This window comes from Microcebus murinus, chromosome 4, assembly GCF_040939455.1.
Source record: "Microcebus murinus isolate Inina chromosome 4, M.murinus_Inina_mat1.0, whole genome shotgun sequence".
NCBI lineage: Eukaryota > Metazoa > Chordata > Mammalia > Primates > Cheirogaleidae > Microcebus > Microcebus murinus.
This window is the reverse complement of record NC_134107.1, coordinates 47,871,648-47,898,819: the sequence shown is the minus strand read 5'-3', so window position 1 is coordinate 47,898,819 and position 27,172 is coordinate 47,871,648. Positions and strand designations below refer to the sequence as shown.

The following is a 27,172-nucleotide window of genomic DNA, read 5'->3' as shown; positions in this document are numbered from 1 at the left end:
CCCTCCATCACCGGGTATGTCCTGCCACAGGGACGGCGCACCGCGGCACAGAAGAGCTGGCCTGTGGCACCAGGCAGCCCCGACTTTGAATCCCAGAGTCTTCACTCGCCTGCTTCTGTGTTCTTGGGTTAACTCACTGACCCTCTCTAAGTTTCCCCATGAGAAAATAGGAATTATAATGGCACCTGTACCAAAAGGGTTTTCTTTTTTGAGTGTTTATCGAGATCACATAGGTCAGGCCCTTGGCATCACGCCTGGCTGGCACACAGTAAAGGCTCCACACGTGTTAGACATGGTTATGTCGTTCCTCCCAGAAGGAATCTTCCATAGTGTTTCCCCCTTTCACAAATTTGCCACGACGGGCACTCAGCACCCTCCTTGACCTGGCCCTAGTTGTCTTTTTCATCTTTGTCTTCTCCACCCAATAGTCCCTTCCGTTTCCTGGCCTCTCAGTGAGATGCAGGGAAAAGAGTGCGTGTTCTGGAGTCAGGCAGACCTGGGTTTGAACCCTAGTTTCCCCCTCTCTAGCTCTGTGAGCTTGGGCAGTTTCCTCAAGCTTTTTGGGCTTCAGTTTTCTTGTCTATAACATGAGGATAAGGTTGTAGTGAGGATTACACGTGGGAGAGCATCCTCCGAACGCCTACTAGGCATTGGATCCTCGCATCTATGTTATCAACAGAATCCCTGCTCCAGCTGCCCTGCTAGTCTCCCCGACCCCCGCATGCTGTTCTCCTGTCTGTTTGTTTCTCTACCTCTCCAGGAGCCTCCTCCCAGTGAGAAAGCTTCCTGACTCCTCCACCTTCTTTTGCAATCCTCTCGTAGATTCCCATGGTGCTTTCTATCTATAATAATCCTGAGAACTTTGTTTTGTACAATTCTTTATGGCTTTCATAAAACCCTTTAAGAAGCCCAATTAATTTGCACAACTCTGGTAGATAGTGCAACATAGTAATTATTATCCTTATTTTTAAAAGGGAAACTGAGGCTCTAAGAGACTGAGTGACTGTTTCATGAGCATGAGTGGAGGCCTAGAGCCCAATTCTGCTGGCTCCTGGTCACCTTGTCTTTCTCCTCTGTGCCACTTTGCACCTGAGTGACTGCCACTCACTTGACAGCAATGCCTTTCTGTTGTTGGAAATTGTTTTTCCACAGGCGCCTGCCTGGTCCCCCCAGGGACAATGTGGTCTGACCCCTCCTCTTAGCCAAATGCCTTACGAATAGCTGTTATTTGGCTGATGTCATTAAATGTGTTGAAATTTGAATTAATGTGTTATGTTGCAAGTAGGAACTAACAACCGTATTGGCTAGAAGGTTGAACTGGTACAATTAAAATCTGATTTCGAAGTAAGAACCATAAAGACAGGTTCCACTCCTGAGATACCTGGTTCTCTGTGCTGAGCCTTTGGACTTTGGTTCCTTGGATTTGGGGAATTTGGAGCTGGATACTCTGTCCCCTGTGCTCTTTATTCTTGTTCTATAAATAACCCTAACCATGGTGGACTGTAATTAATCCGCTTATCCATCTGTTTTCCCCAACCCCAGACTGTGAGTCCCTTCAGGACAAGCACCACATCCAATTCCTCTCCATGCCTAGGGCCTGCCACCATGCTTGGCACATAGTTAATGGAAGTTGAACGAGTAAACCTGAAAGACCCATCTGGGTCTATCTCCTTATTCCCATTATCTTACTTATCATATTGCATATTGTACATATTTCTTATCTCTTATACTGAATTAAGAGCAAGTTTCATGTTTTACTCATTTTTGTAACCTCCCTAACAACCATGAAAGGAGGAAACTGTAATTATTGAGTGCCTATTGTGTGCTGGTAGTGATTTCACATATATCATCTCATTTTTAAAATAACTCAATTTCATTTTCATAATAGGTTGATAAGGTTGGCGTCATCATTCCTGAATTACAAAGGAGGGAGCTAAGAAACTAATTGAATTTGACCAAGTTTACTCAGCTTGTAAGTGGCCATGCTAGGATGTGAATCGCTGTCTGCTGGCTCTAAGATCCATGCCTTTCCTGTGTGTTGTTGCTTTTTGTTTTTCAACACCATACAGGATAACTGAGTGCTTTGGCCTAGTAGGTGTCAGGAACTCTGCTGAATTGAGGCTTGAATTTAATCACATGGAATCTAATCTGCGCTAGCCTGCTCCGAAATATTTCAAGCCCATATACTGCCACCTTCCCATTTGATCGTCTGTATGAAATGCTTCTGGAAGCATTACTGAGCACTCACAATGCGTCAGGCACAATGCTAGGCACTGGGCACACAGTGCTGAAAGCAAACGCCTCAGGGAGCTTACGGTCTACGACAGCAGACTGTCACAGTGATAATAAATGTGCTATGGGGAGACGGTGACAAGAGCTTAGGTCAGCCTGGGGCGGTCTTGGGAGGCTTCTGAGTACATCATGAGGGGGAATGAGAGTCAAACAGGCCAAGCAAGAGAAGAGCACAGAGGGAACAGCATATGCTAAGGTGCTGACGTGTAGAATTGCAGGACAGGCCTGGAATAAGGGAGTGTTTTGGTGGAACAGGGTAGGGAGAGCAAGAGATGCTGAAGCTGGTCCCTCTGTGTCCACATCATGAACCAAAGGCCACACTGGTACCAGCCCTTGCTCCTATGCAGGTGCCCTTTGGCTTAGATGACAGCTAGGACACTCTCCCCCCCCCACGACATGCGTGAGAGAAACAGCCAGCAGCATCTCCATCTGTCTTCTCTGGGTGAGAAATAATGAGCGAGCACCGGGGCAGACCCACATGGTGATGCCGCCTGCCTGAGGTGGAGCCTGGCTGCCCTCGGCCGGTCATTAAGGTGCAGCCTGGCTTTAAGCTGGTGTTCTTGGTGTGACCCCAGAGCAGAGGGCCTTGGGGCAGGGACGGCAGGTGTAAGCAGGACTAGGCCCTGTTCAGAATGGTCAGGTGGAGTGGTCGGGTGGAGTGAAGTTCTGCCCACTCCAGGCCACAGGGTAGTAAACTGAAAATGGCAGTTGGGCACCCCCGGTTCAAGTTTTCCTCTTTGCTGTGCCTGAAAATGTCCTTTAACTTGAGGCTTTGTAAAACCAACCAAAGAATGGCTGAGAATTGAGCCAACCCTATGATGAACTGTATAATAAACATATATACACATCTGTATTCATCACATGCAGGAACAAATCCCATATGGTATTCATGTGGACTATCGGGTCCCTCTTCCTCCCTTCCTTGACGACTTTGATGAAATCCTTAAGTCAAGTTCTATCTGGGTCCTGCCCAGATCTTACTCTGTTTCCCCAGACGCCTGTGCATGAATTCCCTCCTGCCTCCCACCACAGTCTCCATCCCGTGTGACCATCACCAAACCACTGTGGCCTGGTCACCTCCACATATCCAGACCGTGTCTCCCATCCTTTACATATGGGCAGCCTGCCTGCGTCTCGTACTGGAACGCACATAAAAGTCCACTGAACACAGCCAAGTTTATTCCTGAGAATTGCCTAAGGCTGTCCCCCCCTCACACACACACTTTATCTTTTGCTCCTTGCTCACCTCCCCAGCTCTATACTCCAAGTTTGCTCCCTCTCATGCATTCTTCATGCTGCTGCCTGGATGATTTATTTAAAATTCAAATGCAATTATGTCACTCCCCTGCTCAGAACCTTTCAGTGTTTTCAGATCCTTTCAAATGTTTTCACATCCAAACTCCCAAAGCATTTAGAGCAAGGCCATTCATGAGCAAGCTCTTTCCTACCTCCCTGGCATCATCTCCTAACTTTCCCCTTGACAGTTTGTGACATAGCAATGCTGAATTGCTTATGATTCTCCAAACACACGATGTTATTTAATGTTTCTGAGAGTGCCAAGATATCCTTCCCTCTCTACTCTGTCTTACAAATCTGATCAGCCTTTAAAATTCTCTCAGCTGTCCTCATCTCTGAGACCACCACCCCCACCCCACCCCCAGACAGAAGGCAACCCTGGGCTGCCCCTGTGTCTTAGGCAGCATCTGCTGTTGACCTGTCTGCAAGTTCCCAAGACTGGCTTGCTTACAGGAAATCTGCCTTAACCGCTGAATGGTGCAGAGCCTAAGACAGAGTAGGCGCTTAGTCAGTGCTGGTTGAATCACTGTCCAATTACACCTGCTCCCATCATTAAGGGGCCTGTGTTTCAGCCACAGCCACACTGATGACTGTGTCCTGATTGGCTTCCCCAGGCCGGGCCAATCACTGGTCTGCGATCATCGGCGGATCCCACTCCAAGAACTACGTGCTGTGGGAGTACGGCGGGTATGCCAGCGAAGGCGTCAAACAAGTCGCGGAATTGGGCTCCCCAGTGAAAATGGAGGAAGAAATTCGACAACAGGTAAGAAAAAAAAAAAAAAATCACAGAATGACCAAAACCCAGAAATGCAGTCAAAGCATTCCATAAATTTCTTTCCTAGGAGCTTAAAATTTGCAGTACAATGTGCTGGAAGACAATCTCTTTGCTGAGTTTGGGGGTTTTATGCTAAGTAGAGGACAGAGGCGGAAATAGCCATCTTGTGTCTCTGATTTTCCCTGACTGCATTCATGTTTTATTCAGCTTGTGCTAATTGCCGCCGTGTCCACAGTGTTGGGGTGTCAAGTCTCTGGTCTCCTGAGATCAAAGCAGTGAATTCTGGTTTTCTTACTTCGATCCTTGAGGGGGTCAGGGGAGTGACATTCAAGCTGTCTAAGCCAAATCGTCATTTCCGACAATAAATATTTGCATATTGGCGTGTGCCTTTTGCAACTATGCCTTGAGGTGTTTGATAAATTAGTGGGTCTGAGTCATAATCATTATGGACCAAAGCATCTTCTGCGTACTGTGTCATGTGGGCCCAGGAGCTTTTCCGTCATTTAGGCCCCCGCTCGTAATTCTTGTCGATTTGTTCAGCTGACGGTGCCATGGTCCTGCATCAAAAGCCCAGTCTGGTTAATGCCAGAGAGAGGCTGATGAGAGGACCCTGGGAGAAGAGCTGCGGTTTACTGTGAAAGGTGACAGCCTGGCACTAGCCATCACCACCCACAAAAGCCCTGAGGGTGTGACATGGGCAGCCACACCCACTGCCCACCAAGTGTTCTGGAGGAAGGAAGGAAGGAGCAAACCGTGCTGGGGATGTGGTCCTTTCACAGCATGGGTCACTGAGAGGCTGTTGCCCTCTCCGTGCTCCTGTCCCAGGCTCCTAAGACGATGCAGGAGGCCCCAGAAATACCAGGGGCCCCGCATCTTGTGATGTGCATGTGCTCAGCGCGAGCAGCACGGTGGCGGGGCGAGCACCCACCCTCTGGACTCCACGCTGCCCACGAGCCCTAAACCGAATGCAGCGAAGGTCACTCTGGCTCCTACTATAATCCCCTGAGGAATCCTTTTGGACCAGAGTCAAAAATGCCCAAGAATGAGCTTATGTTTCTTATTAATTTGATTTAAAGTCTTTTCTCTTTTCTCAGAAAAAAAAAAATTGAGCAGATGTTTTAAGATTGCGTGCTGTTCATCACAGGGTTAGCCGTCTGACCACTCTGTGCTTCTCTGGCTCTGGCTGCCTCGTAATTGCCACCACTCCTTCAGGCCACAGCAGAGTCACCGAGGGCCCCGCATTGGCGCTGGTCTGTCTGGCGTGTCATGGGGACAACCCTTGTCTAAAATCCTGAGGGTCCGAGTTCCTGGTGGAATTATGACCCTCTGGCTTCTCAAGCTCTGTGGTGTGGAATGTTGAAAATCATTTATCATAAATGATACTTGAAATACTAAAGTTTGCAAATAAATTAGGTCAAGGGCATCTTCATGATAATGCCAGTCTCACTTGTTGGGTTTCTTGAGAGGAAAGAAGCCTGCAGCAATTGCACAACACTGGGACTCCAGTGCGCCAGTGAACATTATCTGTCGTAACGTAGTGGCAGTAAAAAGGTTGAAAACTCATGGATGGGATCCCAGCCTTAGAATGTCCCTCTTATGAAAAGGTTCTTTGTTTGGTGTATTTCTAACTAGCATGCCTAAGATTGGCTTGTCTACTACACATGCAGTGTCTGCCTATCCCAGCTGACTAGCGTTCCTGGCATAAAGTTATAATAATAAGTTTAATTATGGGTCCTGCACATGGGAACGAGCAATCTCAGTGTCTTAGTACCATTTTTCCAGGCTCCCTGGGTGCTGGACATCTACTTGTAGCCCCCTCACATCTAGTCTAAGAGGGCAATACTATTATCTCAGTTTTACAGATAGGGAAACCAAGGCATGGTCAATAGCAGAGAATAACACCAGGACTTAAACCCAAGTCTGTGTGGCTCCAAAGCCTGGCCACAGTACCAGATGTACAATATGCAGGGCCCACTGCAAATGTGAGGCCCTTTGTTCAAAACTTGTAAAGAATTTCAAGATGATGATGCTGTGAGTTTCATAGCATGGGGCCCCGTGAGACTGCACAGGTCACCTGCCCATGTAGCCGGCCCTGCCTGTGCACCTTCCCTGCCCCACAGAGAACTGCTCTGGCCAGGCCCTCAGGCTCCTCTAAATTGGGCCTTTGCCAGCTGCACATCACATTCCCCAGCTCCTTGGAAAGTCAGTTGGCAGAGTGATTTCAGGTGCTCTTCACGTCCAAAGAATCCATGGTTCTAAATATTGTTCCCTGCAAGCACACAGTTTATTACATTTTTCTATAAGTCAGGTAAGAAACAACATAAAAAGGAGCAAGAATATGAATTCTCCTAAAATATAAAAGTGTCTTCTGAATAACTGGGAACTTACTTGAAAACATGTACAAACTAACACAATGTTTTCAGCCTTTAATACCGTATTTCGGCCGGGCATGGTGGCTCACGCCTGTAATCCTAGCACTCTGGGAGGCCGAAGTGGGCGGATTGCTCCAGGTCAGGAGTTTGAAACCAGCCTGAGCAAGAGCAAGACCCCGTCTCTACTATAAATAGAAAGAAATTAATTGGCCAACTAAAAATATATAGAAAAAATTAGCTGAGCATGGTGGTGCATGCCTGTAGTCCCAGCTACTCAGGAGGCTGAGGCAGAAGGATCGCTTGAGCCCAGGAGTTTGAGGTTGCTGTGAGCTAGGCTGACGCCATGGCACTCACTCTAGCCTGGGCAACAAAGGGAGACTCTGTCTCAAAAAAAAAAAAAATACCATATGTCATACCAATCACTCTATGAAAGAACCCAAGTCCAACCATGAGGAAAAACAAAAAGCCCTCTTTTCCCAAGAAATATATTTATATGTTTAGCAGCATTCTCTTATTATAGACTTACTGCTCACTGCAAGTATCAAGGGCATTAAAAATCACAATAGGTGTTGGAGGTAAATTTTATGCTAATGGCTTCTAAATACAAATAAACAAAAATACTAATCCCATTAGTAGTGGAAACTTATAATAATACCATGGAGTATAAATTTTAATGTTACTATAACTACAAAACACCAAGAAAATTAATGGAAAATTACAACAGCGTTATTGACAGTAACGACCCTAGTGGCCAGAGTGAGTGGGGAAGGGCCACACCTTCGTAGGAAGGCAGAGGCAAATGCTCTCTGGGGGCCAGTGGGGACTGGGAATTGGGACTACTGAGCTATGGATAGCCTGGAAGGTCACAAATGGGTAAACCAAGGCAGGCGGAGGCTGTAGGAAAGGGTAGATCACACGTGTAGGTCAGACATGGGAATAATGGAAGTCGGCTGATAAATACTTGTTATGAACAGAATTTGTCCCACCAAGACCATTCCTACTTCAGCAAGCAAATATTTCTGGCATGTTTACTAGGTATCTGGCTCTCTGCTGGATGCTGTCCCAAAGATAGTACCCCGTTTACCCAGCTACTCATAAACTAGGTGCCTGCCACCCTTGATTCTCCCCGCACGCCAGCATCTGCCTTCTCTTTTTAATCTGTCCAGTTCGATCCACCCCCATCACTACCTCCCTGTATAAGCCACCCTCCTCCTTGCCAAGACTGCTTCACTGGCCTTCTGATGTCCCTGCCTCTAATCCTCTTCCCGTTATCCACTCTGCCCCCCTCCCCCGAGAGTATTTTACAAAACACAAATCAGATCATGCCACTCTCCCAATTAACATGTTTAATGGCTCATTTTTGACCCTAAGATAAAGCTCAGATTCCTCATCACAGCTTGAAAACCCTCCATGATCTGGCCTCGTCTTACCTCTCCATTCCTATTTCCTGCTGCCACCCTAAGCTTTGCCTGTGCAGAAGCGCTTTCCATCTCCCCAGAGAGCCATGCTCCTCTTGCGGCTGGGCCTTTCCTCAGCTGAAACATCTTCCAACTCTTCTCTGACTGATGAACTCCTAGTTATCCTTCAGGACTCAGCTTAAACCTTGCTTCTTCCCGGAGGCCTTCCCTGATTCTGTGCTAAATTGTCTACTTGCCGGGTGCCCTCACAGCACCCTGTACCTTCCCTACCGTGACCAGCGTCACACTTACTATCAATACATTTGTTTGATGTCTCTTCCTCACCAAACTGCAAGGTTTAAAGCTGCCCTTCCCATTACTGTATCCCCTGAGCTTGGCATGGTGTTGGTTGCTTCCTAAATGTTTCTTGAGTGTGTAATTTTTTCATTCGATAACTTTATGAATATTTGTTAAACTTATTAATTTATTCATTTGATAACTTTACTGAACACCCACCATATGCCAGGCATTAGAGATGCAGCAGCAATCAAGAAAACTCCCTCCTTTCATGAGGCTACGTTCTAACAGGGGAGACAGAGAAAACAAGTACAAAAAACAACAGTTAAATAATTACGAATCGAGGCAAGTGAAAAGACACAAACAAGGTTTGTGGTGACATAAAGAGGATTTGAGTAGGGAGGGGTGGTTAGGGAAGGTCACTTCTCCCTGAGAAGTGACCATGAAGCTGAAGCCCGAAAGAAAAGTATGGGGGAAAATCATTTATATGGTGACAACAGCATGTGCAAAGGCCCTGGGGCAGAAAATAGCCTATTGTGCTTGAAGAACTAAGTGAAGACTGGTATGGCACAAAAGGAGACTGGAGGGTTGAATGCTGGACACTTTACTCTGAAGAAATTCACTGGATGGGAGAGGCAGAGACTACATAGCTATTTCCATATAAGGTACTTACGTCTTTAGGGGAATCAGTGCTTCCGCTGGGGAAATGCAGACACATGATAGGGAAGGCACTTGGTTGGTTTTACTCCCTGCTGGAGTTCTTTTCAAATCCTCCTCTGCTTCTTCCCATAACATCCTGTCCCTTCATTGTGGCTACTTTTATCTCTTCAATCATTTTAACCATAGCTAATTGTCTCTTTCAGGTTATTCCATTTTCTCAGGCTCTTTGGGACTATTTTTCCTTTCCATTGAACTTGCTCTCTCCCCGTCACTAGTTTCCTCTGGTCTTGGATTATGTGTTCATCTTCAGTGGATTTTTTTTTTTTTCCTGTGGAAAAAAGGCTCAACTTATGGGGGCTTCACAGAGTGACTTTGTATTTTCTTCTCCTGGTCCCACCCGAGTTTCTGTGTTGTTTCTCAGCTCGGGGTTGCCCACTGCACAGCTAGTGCACATCTGGACTCCACTCTCACACATGTGGGAGGCTGGGGCTTCCATTTCTTGAAGGTGCCCTGAACAGAGTGAGGGCAAACTTCCTTGCCGTGTTCCCAAATGATCGATGTGGTGTTTTTTCTTCCCCTGTTCACAAACGAGGCTGCTCTTCAGAACATCCACCTTTATGCAGGGGTTCCCTCCTGCATCGCACATCTGCTCAAGGCGTCCCCCTCTTTCCATGCAAGGGCTTTAAAACCCCTGCCTCTAGCTTCTGGGGCCCCCAGTCCAAAGGCTCACTGGCACCAGCTCCTGTTTACTGTTCTGGGTTAGACTTTCCTCCCAGTTTCTGGCATCTGGCCCATTTTTCTAAACTCAGTTATGTATTTTTGAAAATTTGTTCTATTTTGTCCAGCATTTCTATGTGTTTATGGAATGAGAGCAAACCTTTTGCATCAGCCTTCCACATTTCCAGATATCCACCTAATACCTCTAGCCCCTAACAAGTACCTGAACTGATTAATTGACAAGCAAACCATGAATGTCTCTTATATAAAATTGTGAGCTTTAAATAGCCACTTAATCATGAAAAATGCATGAGAAAAACCACTCCAGCTTTTATATTTCTCGAGATTCAAGGCTTCCCTGACCATAGGGGTCAGATAATGATGGACTCTAATATAGGCATTGATTATTTCATCTTCAGGAGGCCTTGCTTTGGAGGATTACTTAAACCAGCCAGCGGGATCGGCACACCACCTGTGGCATAAGGAGCAACACACAAGCAGGTGTTCTTTTTCTTTAAAGCTGAAACAGTTTATATTGCTCTGGGAACGGGAAGAAAGGGTTTGAGAATTTTCTTTTCTCTTCCCCTTTAAATCATGGGAGACAACATTTGTCTATCATACTATTATTTTTCCTGATTTTTTAAAATTTTCTAAACTTCTAATCACTTTTCTCTGATTAAAACTATTGCCTGATTTCTGGGGTTTTCCATGAATTGTGACAGGCTGCCTCATCTAGTTGGGAAAACCACACACACACACACACACACACACGCAACCAGCTTTTATTTATAATAATAAATCTTCAATGATCTTCCGTGCTTGTGAGAAGTAGTGCTGCATAATGGCTAACAGGATTGGCTCTGAATCCGGATTTCCTGAGTTTGAATCCTGGCTCCATCCCCTACTTACTGTGTGACTTTGGGCAAGTTACTTAATCCCTCTGTGCCTCGGTTTCCTCTTCTGTGCAATGACGATGGCAATAGTGCCAACCTCATGGAGTCATTGTGAGGACTAAGTGAACAAAGAAGCGTCGAATGCTTGGAGCAAAGCCTGACCTGTCATTACCACGTTTTCATTTCTGAGTCTCTGTTTCTTCTTCAGTCAAATCAGTCAAGTTGGTGCTAAGATCTAAGAACCCCCGCAGGAGCTAGAACATTTCGTGATTCAGGTTTGTCAGGTCATTCCTCCGCTTGAGAAGGCCCAGAGGGTGAGGCCACAGCTCCGTTACCATCTTCTTCAGCTATTTCCCTACCCCAGGCTGCACCCCAGCCTGCCCCTCCCACCTCAGCAGTGTCATCTCCCAGTGTGGCCTGGCACGGTCCCAAAGTTGACCATAAGCAATGTAAGGATAAGAAAACTCCCCGCCCACTCCCGGCTCCTTCCCGTGCCATGCTCCCTGCCTTCCTTGGACCTGCTTCTCAGGCAGCTCACAGGACCTTCTTCAATGCCACCTCCAGAGCAAGGCCCAGTGGGACATCTTCCTGCATGTGACAGGATACAGCCGAGGGGCGGAAATGTGCACAAGGCTCCCACCCTAAGGCAGGAGGTGGTCTAGTGAAGCCTCTTTTATTGTCAGTAACAGGAACCCATTCAGACTAACTCAGGAGCAAAGGAAACTTCACTGTAGTGAGAAAGTAGGGCCCATGAGAACACCAGTGTATGCAGAGTGCAAAAAACCCTCATGAAAGCTGGAACTGGAGGGCATCGGACTGAGACGACCGCTGTCTCTCTCCTCCTCCCCCGCATCGCCCCCAGAGTCTCATGGTCTTTTCTCTGTTCTTCCGTGTGAACATCTCCCCCATGCTTCCTCAACATGCTGCTGCCTCTGCTGAGTTACGTTGCACATGGCCCCAGTGGTGGCCGTACAAATCTTCCTCCTTGGCTTCCCACAGCCACCTGAGCGTTTTGGTGACTCTTAGTTGAAATACGGGAAAGACAGGTTGATCACCGGACAGCCTGTGCCCTGGTGCCCCTGCATCTGCTGTCGACCCCTAGTCCAATCAGGGGCCACCCCCATATAAACAGCCACCCCGCCTGCTACTGCATACAGGGGCTGTGGGCGGGGCAGTTTACACTACAAAGGGAATTGGAGGGAAAAGGTAAAATAACATTTCAGGGCAACAGTGGACAGGCAAGAATTAGACTAAGGTGCAGAGCCTCAGCCAAAGGACAGGAACTCTGGGTAAGATGTCAGTCCTGTAGGAGGGAGGGGAGAGAGAGAGAGAGAAGAGAGAAGAGAGAAGAGAGAGGAGAGAGGAGAGAGGAGAGAGGATATATATATATATATATATATATATATATATATATATATATATATATGCAGAAACCCAGGATGCAGAGCTGCGCCCATTGAGTAGCCAAATGCTGGGTCTAGAGATTGGTTCAGCAATTGAGGTGGGGCCAGGAGACATTACTAGACCTGAGCACAAGGATTTGGAAAGGCAGAGATCAGAGAAAGGGAATGGGGGCCTGGCACGCTGTGAAGGCCACCTGCTGCCTCATGTCGTTCCTTAAGGACCGTGAAAACCATGCAGAGCAAGTAGATAAGCTTTAAGGTAGTTTCCTGGGTCCTTGACCTTGAGTAGATCGCCTAACCTCACTGAGTCTTGCATTCTTCATTTGCAAAATGATGATAATGAGAATATGAGCTCTATATGTTGATTATGAAATAATACATGCCCAATGCTTGGAGTATGAGCCCATTCTCACTCCCTTAATTGCAACAAAAAATTAAATTGGGAGGATTTATAATCTTTTCTTCCTCCTACTTTCTAAGAAGATGCTTCAGTTTTACTGAGCGGGGAACACACTTGAAAGAAGAAGTGAATTGTGCTAGATAAAAGCCACCAGAGAATAAAGACAGGAAAAGGGAGAAGGGAGTGGAGAAGTCAGGCCAGGAGGCTGAGACGGCATTAGAATGTTAAGGAGTGAGAAGAGACTTCTTTAAGCAGCTGCCATTTGCAGTAGAGATTGGGGAGAGAAAGGTCCAAAGAAGACTTTTAGTAAATTTGCTTTCTAAAAGAGGAGACAGCAAAAGAGAATTTTTAGCAGTACACTTTGCAGAACGTTGTGTGACATTATATTCTCTTTGCTGCCTCCTCAAGAAACATATAGACCTATAATACTTTTCAAGGCTTCTTGGAGTCAGATTGGGTATTTTTTTTTTTTTAGATGTGTCATCCTCTTGCAAACGGTCCCCAGGGGTGCCCAATTTTATTTCATTTACATTGATATTATGACACATCCCTCCTTTGCTCTCCCTGACCTCATTCAAAGCTTCCCTCCACGTCCCGTGTGTGAGTGGGCACTTGCAGTTGATGAAAATAAAGTGATGCTTAGGGAGGGCTAGGGAAAGGAGTTAAAGAGTCTCAGTCACAGACACTTGATGCAAGAAAATTAAAACATGATTTGAAAGGTATGATTTGAGTCAGATGAAACCTCTTGTTTGCTTTTGGTTGAGTCTTCAAACAAATCCAAATCACAGCAGGACGAGCAGCCAGAGTGGTTTAGTGATGCTGTTCTTTAATAAAACTGGCACAGGCAGCTTTTGCTGGAAGGGTGTAGAGCCTGCCTCTTAGCCAGTCCCCAACCTGCACAGTTTTACACAACAGCATCGCCCATCCCTGGGAACTTTCCTGAGAATCTCTGTAGGCGAGAAATGGGGGACAATTTTATTCAAGACTTACAGATCATTTAACTCACTACAAATCTGTTTTTCTCATAAGTGAGCTGAGATATTGCACATAGAAGGCAAATTTAAGTGGGGGATAGTTAATAAATTACCTTAAGATTTAGAGGGCAATTTGGCAATATCTATCAAAATTATACACTTTCTTTTTTTAAGTTTGGTTTTTTTTAAGAACATCTAGTATCTGAGCCATTTTTAAGTGTACAGTTTAGTAGCGTTAAGTCTATTGACATTGTTGTGTGTACATTCTCTTTATACATCTACAACAGTAATTCTATATCTGGATATTTAGCTTTTGGAAATACTCTCACACAGAGGTATATGAGGAAGGATATTCATAACAACATTCTTTTTTAAAAAGGAGGTGGAAACAAGTGAATTGTTTTTATCAATAGGGGACTTATTAAAAATTCTGGCTGCAGTTATCCAGTCAAATGCTGCACAGCTATGAAAAGGAATACGGCAGATTTGCATGGACTGATATAGAATGTTCCCAGTATATATTGCTAGGTGGGAAAAAGCAGAACATTGTGTATAGCTTGTTGCCATCTGGGAACAAAGGTAGGTGGGTCAGAGTGAACTGATTCTATGTACATATAGAATTTATATGCATGGAATATCTCCAGGAACACAAACCAGAAACTCCTTGCCTCTAGAGCAAACTGAGAGAGTACGGGTCAGAACGAAAAGGTTCATTCACATTTCACCATATGCCCTTTTGAACTGCTTGAATTTACCAGATACACATATTACTATATCCTTTTAAAAGAATAATACTTAAATGAGCAAAGGAAAATGTGATAAGAAACTGAATATTCCCTCCCCCCAAAAAATTCTATAACTTAATCTATAAATTTAATGTGCTCCCCTCAAAAAGATCAGATAATTTTTAAAATGACATAGGCTGATTCTATGGAAATGGAAAACTAAATAGTCAAACAATATCCAGAAAATGTTTGAAAAAGAATAATGATGGGGGAGACTGGCCAAGCCAGATATTAAAACATATTATAAAACTATGTTAAATAAAATTGCAGGAAACTAGAGCATGAATAGGCAGATCAATAGAATCTGATAGAAAGTCAGAAATAGACCCAAATTTATTTGTAAATTAAGTATACGAAAAAAGCATAATGTCATATCAATTGGGGAAACAAAGGGTCATTTAATGAGTAGTAATGGCACAACTGGAAAAAACCAGTTTGCTTCTTACCTCAATCCTTGAACCAAAATTAGCTCCAAATATATCAAAGATTTAAATATTGTAAAATGAAGATATAAAAGCATTAGAAGAAAACATGAATCATTTTTATAATCTAGAGCAAAGTCTCTTCCAAGCATATCATGAAACCCAGCAGTCATAAAAGATTAATAAAGTAAACAAAAATGTTTTTAATTGTAGAAAATATTAAGAATTTTTAAAGATAAAGGACAAACTAGGGGATAATATTTTTAGCCCACATAATAAACAAAGGGCTAATATTTTTTAAATTTAATTTTATTTCATATTATGAGGGTACAAATATTGTTAGGGTTACATATATTGCCCCTGCCATTCCTCCCCCCTCACCAAAATATCAAGCATGTCCTACCCCCAGGTGGTACACATCGTGCCTATTTTGTAAATGTAAATTCTTCTCCTCCTCCCCGCTCCCATTTGCCCACCACCCAATAAAAGTTTGTATTTTTTTTCTTTTTTTTTGATCTTTGGGTTACATTGTATATCTTTGCCTTTCCCTAGGAAGGGTTAGAGGTATTCCCTCCCCCCACACACAATGCTCGCCACAACCCTAAGATGTGTATCTCCCCCTCCCCCAAACCCTAGTGGGCACTATCCCCATTTGAGCATCAGAGTTTTAATCAGTCAGTACCAATTTGATGGCGAGTAGATGTGGAGCCCGTTTTCTTGATCTTGTGTCACCTCACTTTGGATAACGGGCTTAAGCTTAATGCAGGATAGCATAAACAGTGTTAGCTCACAGTCATTTCTTAGAATTGAATAGTATTCCATTGTGAGCATATACCAAATTTAATTTTTTTTAATATATAAAGAACTTCTTATGGGTCAATTTTTGAAAGACAAACAAACCAATAGAAAAATGATCAAAATACATGGACAGGTCTCAGAAAAGGGAAATTAGATGAATTTAGGTATTTTAAAAGGTATTCAACCTCATTTACAATCATAGAGATGAAAATTAATTCAACAGAGCTACAATTTTTGATCTATTAACCATATGTTGGCAGAGGTATAGGGAAACAGACACTTTTATACCTAGATTGTGGCCAGTGCTGATTAGTATAACTTTGTAGAGAGCACATTGTTCTGCCCCAGCAGTCCATACAGAAATATTTATTGAACATTGTAACACAAAGAATGGAACAACTTAAATATTAATTAATAGGGGACCAGTTAAATAAAAATAAGATTTTAATATTAAATATTTCTAAGAGAAATTATTTAGTTAAAAAAGAAAGTATAGCCAAGTATTCATAGCATGTTCCATTTGTGTTAACTTTTCAAAGAAGTATGCGTAAGTCTCCTGAAGGGTATATAAGAAAATTAGGCCGGGCGCGGTGGCTCACGCCTGTAATCCTAGCACTCTGGGAGGCCAAGGCGGGAGGGTTGCTTGAGGTCAGGTGTTCGAAACCAGCCTGAGCAAGAGCGAGACCCCCGTCTCTACTATAAATAGAAAGAAATTAATTGGCCAACTAACATATATAGAAAAAATTAGCCCAGGAGTTTGAGGTTGCTGTGAGCTAGGCTGATGCTACGGCACTCACTCTAGCCTGGGCAACAAAGTAAGACCCTGTCTCAAAAAAAAAAAAAAAGAAAGAAAGAAAATTAATAGTGGTTGCCTCTGGGGTGGGGAGCTGAGAGTTTATGGGAAAAGAAAAGGAGGGAGGCCTTTCACTGTATTCCCTTTGGTTCCTTTTCAATGTTGTACCATGTTTTCATGTTATCTGCTCAAAAAGTAATTATTTTATAGTTGAAAAAAAGAGAAATAAGCCAACCAACCAACCAACATCTAAGTTTAGAATCTTTAAAAGACGTTATTTAAGAAAGCACATTGTGTGATCTTGATAGATTGTTCTCATCCTGGTAATGAACACAGCTGTAGTCCACTAGCTCTTTTAGGTGAGAAAATTGAGGCCCAGAAAATCCACTTAACTTGTCCAGATGCTAATGGCAGCATGTATCTACAACAAAGAACTTCTGACTTCCCTTCTGACACTTTCTTCTCTCTCTGCTAAAGGACAGGAGACATAGGCAGCCCTGAAAATGTCACTGGGGTGTATGCACTTATCCAGTGTGCCGAAAAACTTATTTTGCACTAGATTTTGTGTTTCTGTGGCAGTTTAGAGCTGGACTTTTCAATGACTATTTGCCATCTAGTGGCAAAAAAGGTATATGCACCTAGCATAGACTTCATTCATTCATTTATTCATTTATGTGTCGAACACCATCAGTCATGAGCCATCTAAGGAAGTTTAAGTCAACGATGAACCATGTATGGTCCTATAGGATTATAATGAAAGCCTGAGCAACATAGCGAGACCCCATCTCAAGAAAGAGAGAAAGAGAAAAAACAATTATTAGCCAGGTGTGGTGGCATGCACCTGTAGTCCCAGATACTTGGGAGTCTAAGGCAGGAGGATCGCTTGAGCCCAGGAGTTTGAAGTTGCTGTGAGCTATGATCACACCATTGCACTCTAGCCTGGATGACAGAATGAGACCCTGTCAAAAAAAAGAAAAAACAATTATAATGGAGCTGAAATTCCTCTATTGCTTAGTATTTATATACTATACTATCTATCATTATTTTAGAGTGTACTTATTCTATTATTAAAAAATATGTTAACTGTAAAATGACCCTAGGCAGGTCCTTCAGAAGATATTCCAAAGAAGGTATTGTTATCACAGGAGATGACAGCTCCATGTGTGTCATTGCCCCTGAAGACCTGCCACTGGACGAGATGTGGAAATCAAAGACAGTGATATTGATTGGTGATATTGATGATCCTAACCCTGTGTAGGCCTAGGCTGATGTGTGTTTGTGTCTTAGTTTTTAACAAAAAATTGTAAAAGTGAAAAAATTTAATAGCTTATAGAATTAAAAAAAGCTTATAGAATAAAGATATAAAGAAAGAAAATATTTTTTTATTTTAGCATATTATGGGGGTACAAGTGTTAAGGTTATACAACATATGTGTTTGTATTTTAAGCTATGTGTTATTACAAAAGTCAAAAAGTTAAAAAAAATTAAAAGTTTATAAAAAAGGTTACAGTAAGCAAAGGTTAATTTGTTATTAAAGAAACGAAAATATTTTTTTACAAATTGAATGTAGCCTAAGTGTACAACACTCACTCACTGACTCACCCAGAGCAACTTCTAGTTGCCTTATAGAGGTGTACCACCTTTTTATTACTTATACTGTATTTTTGCTATGTTTAGATACACAGATACTTACCGTTGTGTTATAATATAATTTCGTACAATATTCAGTAGAGTAACATGCTGTACAAGTTTGTAGCCTAGGAGCAATAGGCCGTACCATATAGCCTAGGTGTGTAATAGGCTAGACCATCTAGGTTTGTGTAAGCATACTCTAAACTTGGCATAGCGACACAATTGCCTAATGACATATTTCTCAGAATGTATGCTCATCATTAAGCGACGCATGAAATGTATTTGGGAAATCACTTTTCCTTAAGGCATTCATGGCCTCTTGGGAAAGACCAACATAGAAACAGGTCAGTATGTCGAAAAGACATTTACACCCCAACGTTCATTGTAGCATTGCTTACATTAGCCAAGGAATGGACTCAATCTAAGTGTCTGTCAACAAATGAATGGATAAAGAGAATGTGGCACATAGACACAATAGAATACCATTCACCCGTAAAAAGAGTGAAATCTTGTCATTTGCAGCAGTATGCGTGAGCTTGGAGGACATTATGTTAAATGAAATAAGCCAGGCACAAAAGGATAAATACATGTTTTCACTCATATGTGGAAGCTAAGAAAGTCTTTTTTATACAAGTAGAGATTTAGAATAGTGGTTACTAGAAGCTGGGAAGGGGGGTGGAGTGAGGGAAATAGTGAGAGGTTGGTTAACAGATACAAAATTACAGCTGGACAAGATGAATAAGTTCTAGTGTTCTCTAGCACTGTAGGGTGACTATAATTAACAATTTCTTGTATATTTTTAAATAGCTAAAAGATTAGATTTTGAATGTTCCCAACACAAACGAGAAATGTTTGAGGTGATAAATATGTAAATTACCCTAATTTGATAATTATACATTGTATACATGTATGGAAATATCACACTGTACCCCACAAATATGTACAATTATTATGTGTAATTTTAAAATAATGATAAAAGAAAAATAGAGGAATATGTAATTTAAAAAACCCACAGTGAGCATGGGACTAAAAAAATAGAAAATATCTCATTAATGTTTTCATTATATGTATTGATTACATACTGAAATGGTAATAGTTTGTACAAAAATAAATAGGTGATTATAGTACAGTTAGGGCTAGGAAAGTCAAGTACAGGGCACAGGGAACACAGAGAAGGGTCTACCCTTGCCTTGGGAAGTTGAAGGTGTCATAAACAACCTTGAACTCAATTTTTTGAACTCTCACTAGATGCTAAAAGAAAAGTAGCTGCTTTCTTGTCTTCCTCTTGCTGGACCCTGTCAAGATCAGAGTAGCAGTTTTCATTGTCACCTTTTCTGTGTCTGAGGATGGACTCTTAACTGAGCATCTTAGGAAGGCAGCCAGTACAGAATGGAGTAGCTGTTCCAAGGGCTGAATCTGTTGTCTGAATGGAGTAGCTGTTCCAGGGGCTGAATCTGTGCCACTGCGCATCTGGTCTTCAGATCTGTGTTGGGAATGCATCCTTCATCTCACACCTCTGGTTGGAACATCTGTGGGATGTCCCTCCTGTCTATGCAGTTCTTCAGTTCTGTTTTCCTGAATCTCTCCCAAAGGTCAGCTTGGCATTCCCCAAGAAAACAAGTTCTTATAGCCCATAGAAGATGGCCTCCATCAAATCAAGAGCCATCCACCCAGGAGTCCAGCTTGCCTGGAGTGAAGGATGCATAAAGAAGTAGGGGATGGGCCTGTACAGAGAAAGAGATGAGGTCATTTCATGAATGAAATTGAAAACCAAGATGCAGAGATTACAAATAGACCAGTAGGAATTGGGAAGCCATTGAGAGTTTCTGAGCAGGGAAGTGACTGAGACCAGGGCATTCATTCATTCAACAAAAAAATTATTGACAATGACTGTGTGCAAAGTTCTTAGTGAGACCTCGTGCTAGACACCCCAGCTCAGAGATGAATAAGACCCAGTGTGGGAGACACATCATGTCATCCTCCTGGGTTATAATGCACTCCATACCCCCATGCAACAGCTTGAAATCCTTTCTCAGAGAAGGAAAGAAATTAGATTGCCTCTGAAACTTTATGGGATATGAAATCAGCAACAGAAATTATAAAGCCGTAAGTCACAGTTCCAATTGTTCTATAACTATGTAAGCATAGCAACTTTTCTTTTTTTCTTTAAGATAGAAATATACAAACAAAAGATGAAACAAGCCCCATCTCATGAAAGGATAGTCTGCTGCCTCCTTAGATTCTGCCCCCAAATTATAACCTGCCCTTTTGGCACCATGTAACCAATAAGGCTTCCATCCCAAGAAGACCTTTCGCTCCCCATCTGTATCCATCAGAATTCCACCCAGCCTTCCATACCCCACCTTGTCATGATATATCTCCTGGTCCTTCCAAATGCACATCATTTCTGCCTCCTTGGATCTTCCAGAACATCTTGTACCACCATTTGACCCAGTTCCTGCCTTGTGTTATGGTGTCTATGCCTGTCTCTGGAAGAAAAACAAAAGTAGGAATGACTCTGAACTGGGGTGTGCCCTGGACTCCCCTCTTTGTCTCCCCAGTGGGGCTTTGCACGTGGTGCATAAACCATTGAGAAGTGTCTGTTGAATTGAGCTGAATGCTTCCGCCCAGGGTTCCCTGACAGAAGCACTGCTTTAGCAGCCAGCCTTTCTACCTCTTTGTCTCCATAGCTACCACCAGTTCTACAAACTACAACCTATTTCCCGATAGGCTTCAGTTACAGTACTTCTTAATTTATCTTTCTATTCAAAAGCAAAAGCTTCATTAATCAATGGGTAAAGAAAATCAAAAGGCTATTAACTGGCAAGCCATTGCTATTCTAAAGAGCATTGATCCATGCATGTTATGGGCAGCCTGTTCATTGATAGCTACAGCTCCTAAGAGCAGCTCTCTGGGGTAGCATTGGGCAAACTAGAATCTTTTTTGAAATAGTCTTTAAATGCATGGAAACACATCTGATTCTTATTGGGAATTTTTTTGGTGAGGAACAGGGAAGGGGAGACTACTTGCTTCTCTGTAATATGATACAATTATTTCATAGGATTTCATAGGTGAACACACTGAAGAAAGAAGAACTGACAGCTACAAACATATTATCTGGAGCAAAATGAATTTATTTTTTAAAATGTAATGACCTCGTCACAGAATGTATTCAAGAATCAACACAAATATAAAAGGTGTGTTTATCTGGCTTACAATCTGTGATCATGACTGCAAGCATGGTTGGGTGTTTTGAGGTCAAGTTTTCCTTTGTACCGATGTCCAAAGGATTTTCTTTCTCAAATGAATTTGCCAGTAATTCCAAACTCACCCCATGCATATTAGTGACACCAAACTTGAGCAAATATATATATATAGCAAGTACAAAGAAGTGAGTTGGAGGTCTGAGGGTAACCCCCAAGCCCTTCAAATTAGAGTCCTAAGACAACAGCAGTATTTGTTGCAGGGAATGTGTATGGCCTGGTTCAGATCTTTATTTTATTATTCCAACCTCCATTAGCATGATAGTTTTACATTCTTCTATTAACACTACATGTGTTCTTTTACAACATGCATCATTTACTTATTGGCATCTAATATACTAGCATCTAATATACTTTTACTATTTCCTGGACGGTGAAAAGACCTTAGAACACTTTAATTCTCCTGACCCTACTGCCACCTTAAGTAGCTTTGTTAGCAAATAATTAAATTTTACATATATTTTAGCCATACAAGACATTATTGGTATTGTTTCATTCCATCCATATTCATTTGGCTTTACCCATGTATTTGCCCTTTCAATTGTTCTTCCTTTCTTTTTTGTCCATTTTCCTTCTGGAATCATCTCTTCTACCTGAAGAGCTCCTTTAGCATTTATTTTACTGAGAATTTGCAGGCAAAGAATTCTCATTTTGTTTGTCAAAAAAAATGTCTTTATTTAACCTTCATTTTTGAAGGATTTTTTAAAATAAGTTGACAATTATTCTCTTTCAATATTTTAAAGACATCATTCCTCTCTTTGTCTTCCATCCTTTCTATTGAGAAGTCATCTGTCAGCCTTACTGTTACTCCTTTGACGATAACGTCTTTTTCTAGAAAACTTTGTCTTTTAAAACTTTGTCTCTGGTTTTCAGCAGTTTTGCTATATACTTAGGCATGGTTTTTGTTTGTTTTTTGTTTTGTTTTTCTTTAGGTTTGTAGCACTTATTGCATCCATGGCTGGATATCTTTTGTCAGTTTTGGAAAATTCTGGCCATTATTTCTTCAAACATTGGTTCTGCCCAATATTCTCTCTCCTCTTCTTCTGGAACTCCAGTTATACATATGTTCAATTTTGTCAACACTCCCCATATATTTCTTATGCTTTTTTCCTATATTCTTCATAATCTTCCTTTTCATACTTTAGTTTAGATGTTTCTTAATCCTCTCCTTTTCTGGTCTGAACTGCTATTAAACATGTTATTTCTTAGGTCCAGGTATCATATTTATAAGTTCTAGGATTTTCATTGGATTCTTTTTTATAAATTCCAATTTATTATTAAAATTCTCCACCTTGATTTCTATTTCCTTGAACATATTAATCATTTTTTTTTAAGTCCAGGTCTGATAACTACAATATCCAGATTATCTGTAGGCCTGTTTCTATTATTTGTTGTTGTTGTTGTTTCATGATTTCATTTCCTGGTATGTCTCAGCATTTTATATTGAATGCCAGACATATCTATGAAAAATTGTAGAGGCTCTGTATGACATTACCTTCCTTCACAGAAGATTTACTTGTACTTCTAGCAGGCAGTTAGAGTATGACAGATCACTTTAATCAAGCCTTGGTTTGGGCTGTTTTGAATCTGTATTTCAGTCTTTGTAAGGGCTGTTCTATGTACGGTTCACTTTTCTTCCATGGGTTTAGCTCTTCAGGCTTCCTCACTGAAAGCCTGGGGTGCTTAGCAGAGTGTCTCTTCCTCATGGTTTCTAACTCCCAGTTTTAATCTTCCCAAAATCTGAGGCTGCAGAAAGCTCTGTTTAACCTCTTAGCCACTGATTTCTACTCAGAGTTGCAAACTTTATTCACCATGACTCTTACAAATCAGCAACTGCCTCAGAAGGAAAAGCAGTGCCAAATGTTGGGCTCATTCTCAGTCCTTCCTTTCTCCTCAGGATCTTGGCTCGAGTCATTTTCTCTCCACAGTCCTGTGAGACTAACAAAAGCTATGCTCAGCTCCTCTGCCTCGTAGCCTTGTATGGCTTGTGAAAAAGCCAAAGCCTAAAGGGGAAAAGCAATTTGGGATATCTAACTCACCTCTATGCATTTCCCTTCTCTCCAGGTTCTTGGCCTTCAAGTCTTGACTGCATTAAGTGCTTTCCAGTACGTTAAACCAAGTTGTTTTGTTTTGTTTTATTCATTTTTTCTAGTTGTTCTTGGTAGCTTGTTGGTCTGATACAAGCTAGTTCATCATTGTTGAAGGTGAAACTAGAACATCTTCATTGAAAGTTTGGGTTCTGTCTTTCCTACACACAACTGTCTCTGACCCCATCCTGATCTGTGTCTTCAACCTGGTCCCACTTTCTGACATCAGTTCTAATGTGCTAAGTGTGGAGAACTCCAAGTCTTTCTGTCTGTAATTGCTCAAAATCATCCCCTTCAGGTTTATCTCTTGATATTAATATTTGTTTCCATTCTTAATTTACACTGGAAAATGCAGTATTACACCAGGTGTGACTGCCTTGAGTGGGAGTGCCTTGGCAAAATTCTGCAATGGAGAAGGGGTTTATAACACTGATACTTCGGCAGGCTTTCCTCTGGGTTGAAGGCTTCTGGGAAGTCTCTTCACCACTCAAAACACTCTTTTTCTGTGTCTAACTTCTCACTCACATAACCCCACTACAAAGAACCACCTGCTCCTAAGTTTGAACTCAGCCTAGCTTCTTGGAGCTTTGTTTTCAGGTATCATATTTATAAGTTCTAGAAGTTTCAATCCTCATTTGATTCTAGACTTACTGATGCCTATTATATATGAGTGACAGACTTGCTAAATATGTCGTGATAAATACTGAGAAAATTGGGTACTGATTTTTCCAAATATTCAAACTCTTAAGACTGAGAAAAAGTACTGTGGATTTGAAATAAATAATTGCTTATAGTAGTCAACTAGTCAATAGGACTCAAATTGATCCTTACTGCTAAGATTTCATAAATTCATGCCACTTTTTTCAATATTATGAGCTATTAGCTGCGAAACAGGCATATTAAAAATTTTCTTAATGTCTTTGAAAAGGAATTACAGATACTCCTTGACTTACAATGGGATTATGTCCTGATAAACCCATTATAAGTTGAGAATATTATAATTTAAAAATGTACTTAATACACCTAACCTACTGAACATCGTAGCTTAGCCTACCCCACATTAAATGTGCTCAGAACACTTGCATTATCTATAGTTGGGCAAAATCATCAAACACAAAGCCTATTTTATAATAAATTGCTGAATATGTCATGTAATTTATTGAAAACTATACTGAAAGTGAAAAACAGATTGGTCATATGGGTACTTGAAGTACAGTTTCTGCTGAATACATATGGCTTTCACACCATCGTAAAGTTGAAAAATCACAAGTTGATCTATGGTAAGGAAGGGACAATTTGTATATTAAAATAATCAAGATTTTTCTGAAAACATCAAATGAAATGTGCTGGCCATATATTGAGCACCAACCACTGTATATATAGGAGTGTCTAGTTTGGTAAATGCCCTCCATCCCAACTCAATTGGGAGTAGTAGTCGATTACTGTAAAAAAGAATGTGCTAAAGCAGGGAATTATAAAAAATAATGCGTCAATATGTCACATATTTTATTTTACCTTAATTCAGATAAGTGTACTTTCAATCACATATATAAATAATGCCAACAATTCATCACCCCTGACTTCAGTTTAGGCTTCTTGAAAAGGGATCTAGTACTTAAAAATGTTTGCAGAGCAATCTGTGTGTAGCTGAGTGTAGAACCCCCAATTTTTACAACTTTTCCTGATCTTTTACAGTTATCTTGCTCTCACTTTATTATACAACAATATTTTCGGCAACTTGCCTCTATTGAGTCCTTTCAAAGCAGTCATAAATGACACTCATATCTTACCAGTTCAAAAAATTAACTAAATTGTGTAAATATAGGGGCTTGTGCTCTTAAATTGGCATAAGGAGGTTTTGGGGAACAAATGCAACTTACTGTTATTAATAGTAAATATACAAGTTTACTGCATGAGCCAGAGTGCACTGCCATAGCAGAGAGTGGCCACACAGCTCAACACTCGCATGCCATAGGCTCTGTCATTATCACAGCATGACAAGCACTGGTTGGTTCTGCAAGGAGGTGACACGGTCAAGAGAACTTCTATAGCACCACTAACGAAAACCATAATTTTGCTAAAGCTTGGATTGAATCTATGTCTTTTTGAAGACACCTTCCTTGCTACCACTCTTCTTCACATTCATTGGCATGATTTCAGAATGATTAAAAATAGCTTCTTCGCCTATCTGTGATGTTACCCAAATTTAATGATAATAGCAGTGAACTTTTTGTGTGTCACCAAGTGCCAGACTGTTAAACATGTTACATGAATCATTTAAGTGAATCTTGAGAACCCTGTGAAGTAGGGTTATTATTATCCTCATTTTGTACTTGAGACTCAGGCTCAGAAGAGTAAGATAACCTACTCACAGGCTGATAGATAGTAATGGTAGGCACAGAATTCAAGTCCAGGTCATCAGAATCTGTAACCCATGGCCAGGGGCTATGCCTCACACCTGTAATCCTAGCACTCTGAGAGGCTGAGGAGGGAGGATCGTTCCAGGTCAGGAGTTCAAGACCAGCCTGAGCAAGAGCAAGACCCCTTCTCTACTATAAAAATAGAAAGAAATTAGCCAGACAACTAAAAATATGTAGAAAAAAATTAGCCAGGCATGGTGGCGCATGCCTGTAGTCCCAGCTACTCAGGAAGCTGAGGCAGAAGTATCGCTTAAGCCCAGGAGTTTGAGGTTGTTATGAGCTAGGCTGATGCCATGGCACTCTAGCCCAGGCAACAGAGTGAGATTCTGTCTCCAAAAAAAAAAAAAAAAAACCTGCAACCCACATGTGTACCATACACTACCTGCAGTCATGGAACTTAGGTGCTGATGGTGGCTGTATCGCAGCCCACTGCATGTCTCTCAGGCCAGGGTCAGCGCCCCACACTGCCATTCTCCTTCTTTCCTTCCAGCCAGGCTCCTGAAACTCAGCCCACTTTCCTTTCTTTCCAGAAATGATGATTTCCCTTTAGCTCTCCAAATTCTCCCCCAAAACCTGGCAAGGGTCTGTGTTCAGGCACCCCACACTCCCTCTTTCATTGACTTTGAGGATATTCTTGAGAGCTCCTTATGATTTAAGGATTTTACTGTCATCATTACGGAGGCACACGGGGGAGGAGAAAAATACATGCAGAAAAATGACAAAGATTCCAGACACTTAACAACATTCTTGAATTCTGGTTCCTGAGCTACCATTCTTTGTGCCCATGACGTGATGCGAACCAAGTGCTCCCTTAGACTGCTGCCCCCATACTGATTCCTGAGAAAGGGGGTCCCCTGTCCTCTCTCCCCCTTCAGCCTTGGTTACCCCCACACCCATAAAGGCTCCTTTTCCCAGCACAGATGTCCCCTTATTTACAGTGGGAGCTTATGCTCTAAATCCTGGGAAGCATCTATCTTACAAGAACTCTGCTCTCCACTCACAATAGCAGTAATGACCCCTCTGGGCATTACCTGATGGTCACCTTTTACGGCTAAGTATCATGACTTCCGGAAAAACTGTTAAGATGTCCAGTATTTTATCTGGCACAAATGAGGTTGAGAGGACAAGGCAGAAGAGCTACAACTTAGACCACTGTTAACCATTGACTCTGAAAACAGATCTGTGCATCCGAATAACTTATACCAGGAAGGACTTCCTGGCTGTGCTGAAATGGCAGAAACTCAGAGAAAAATCCGTGGATAAGGTTAAATTTCCATTATCAAATGCACCTAGTGTGTATCCCAATATCAATTCTCCCACTTCTTTTAATATGATGCCAATTGTCAACTGGACACATGTCCACCCAGAATAAAAACTCCACTTCCCGGCTTCACTTGAGTTAGCCATGGCCATGAAACTAAGTTCTAACCAATGAGATGTGAGAAAAAATAATGTGTGCTATTTCCAGAAAGTCCTTAACTGGAGGGACCAATACC

At 42.0% G+C, this 27,172-nt stretch overlaps 1 protein-coding gene across 1 annotated transcript in view; it reads left to right on the top strand.

Moving 5' to 3' along the window:
* SPON1 (spondin 1) overlaps positions 1 to 27,172 on the top strand; it is a 254,246-nt gene that overhangs the window by 148,782 nt on the left and 78,292 nt on the right. The window contains exon 6 of the mRNA XM_012780725.2: positions 4,203 to 4,351. Within this exon, the coding sequence (XP_012636179.2) occupies positions 4,203 to 4,351 (149 nt within the window). The remainder of the gene's footprint in view (positions 1 to 4,202; positions 4,352 to 27,172) is intronic.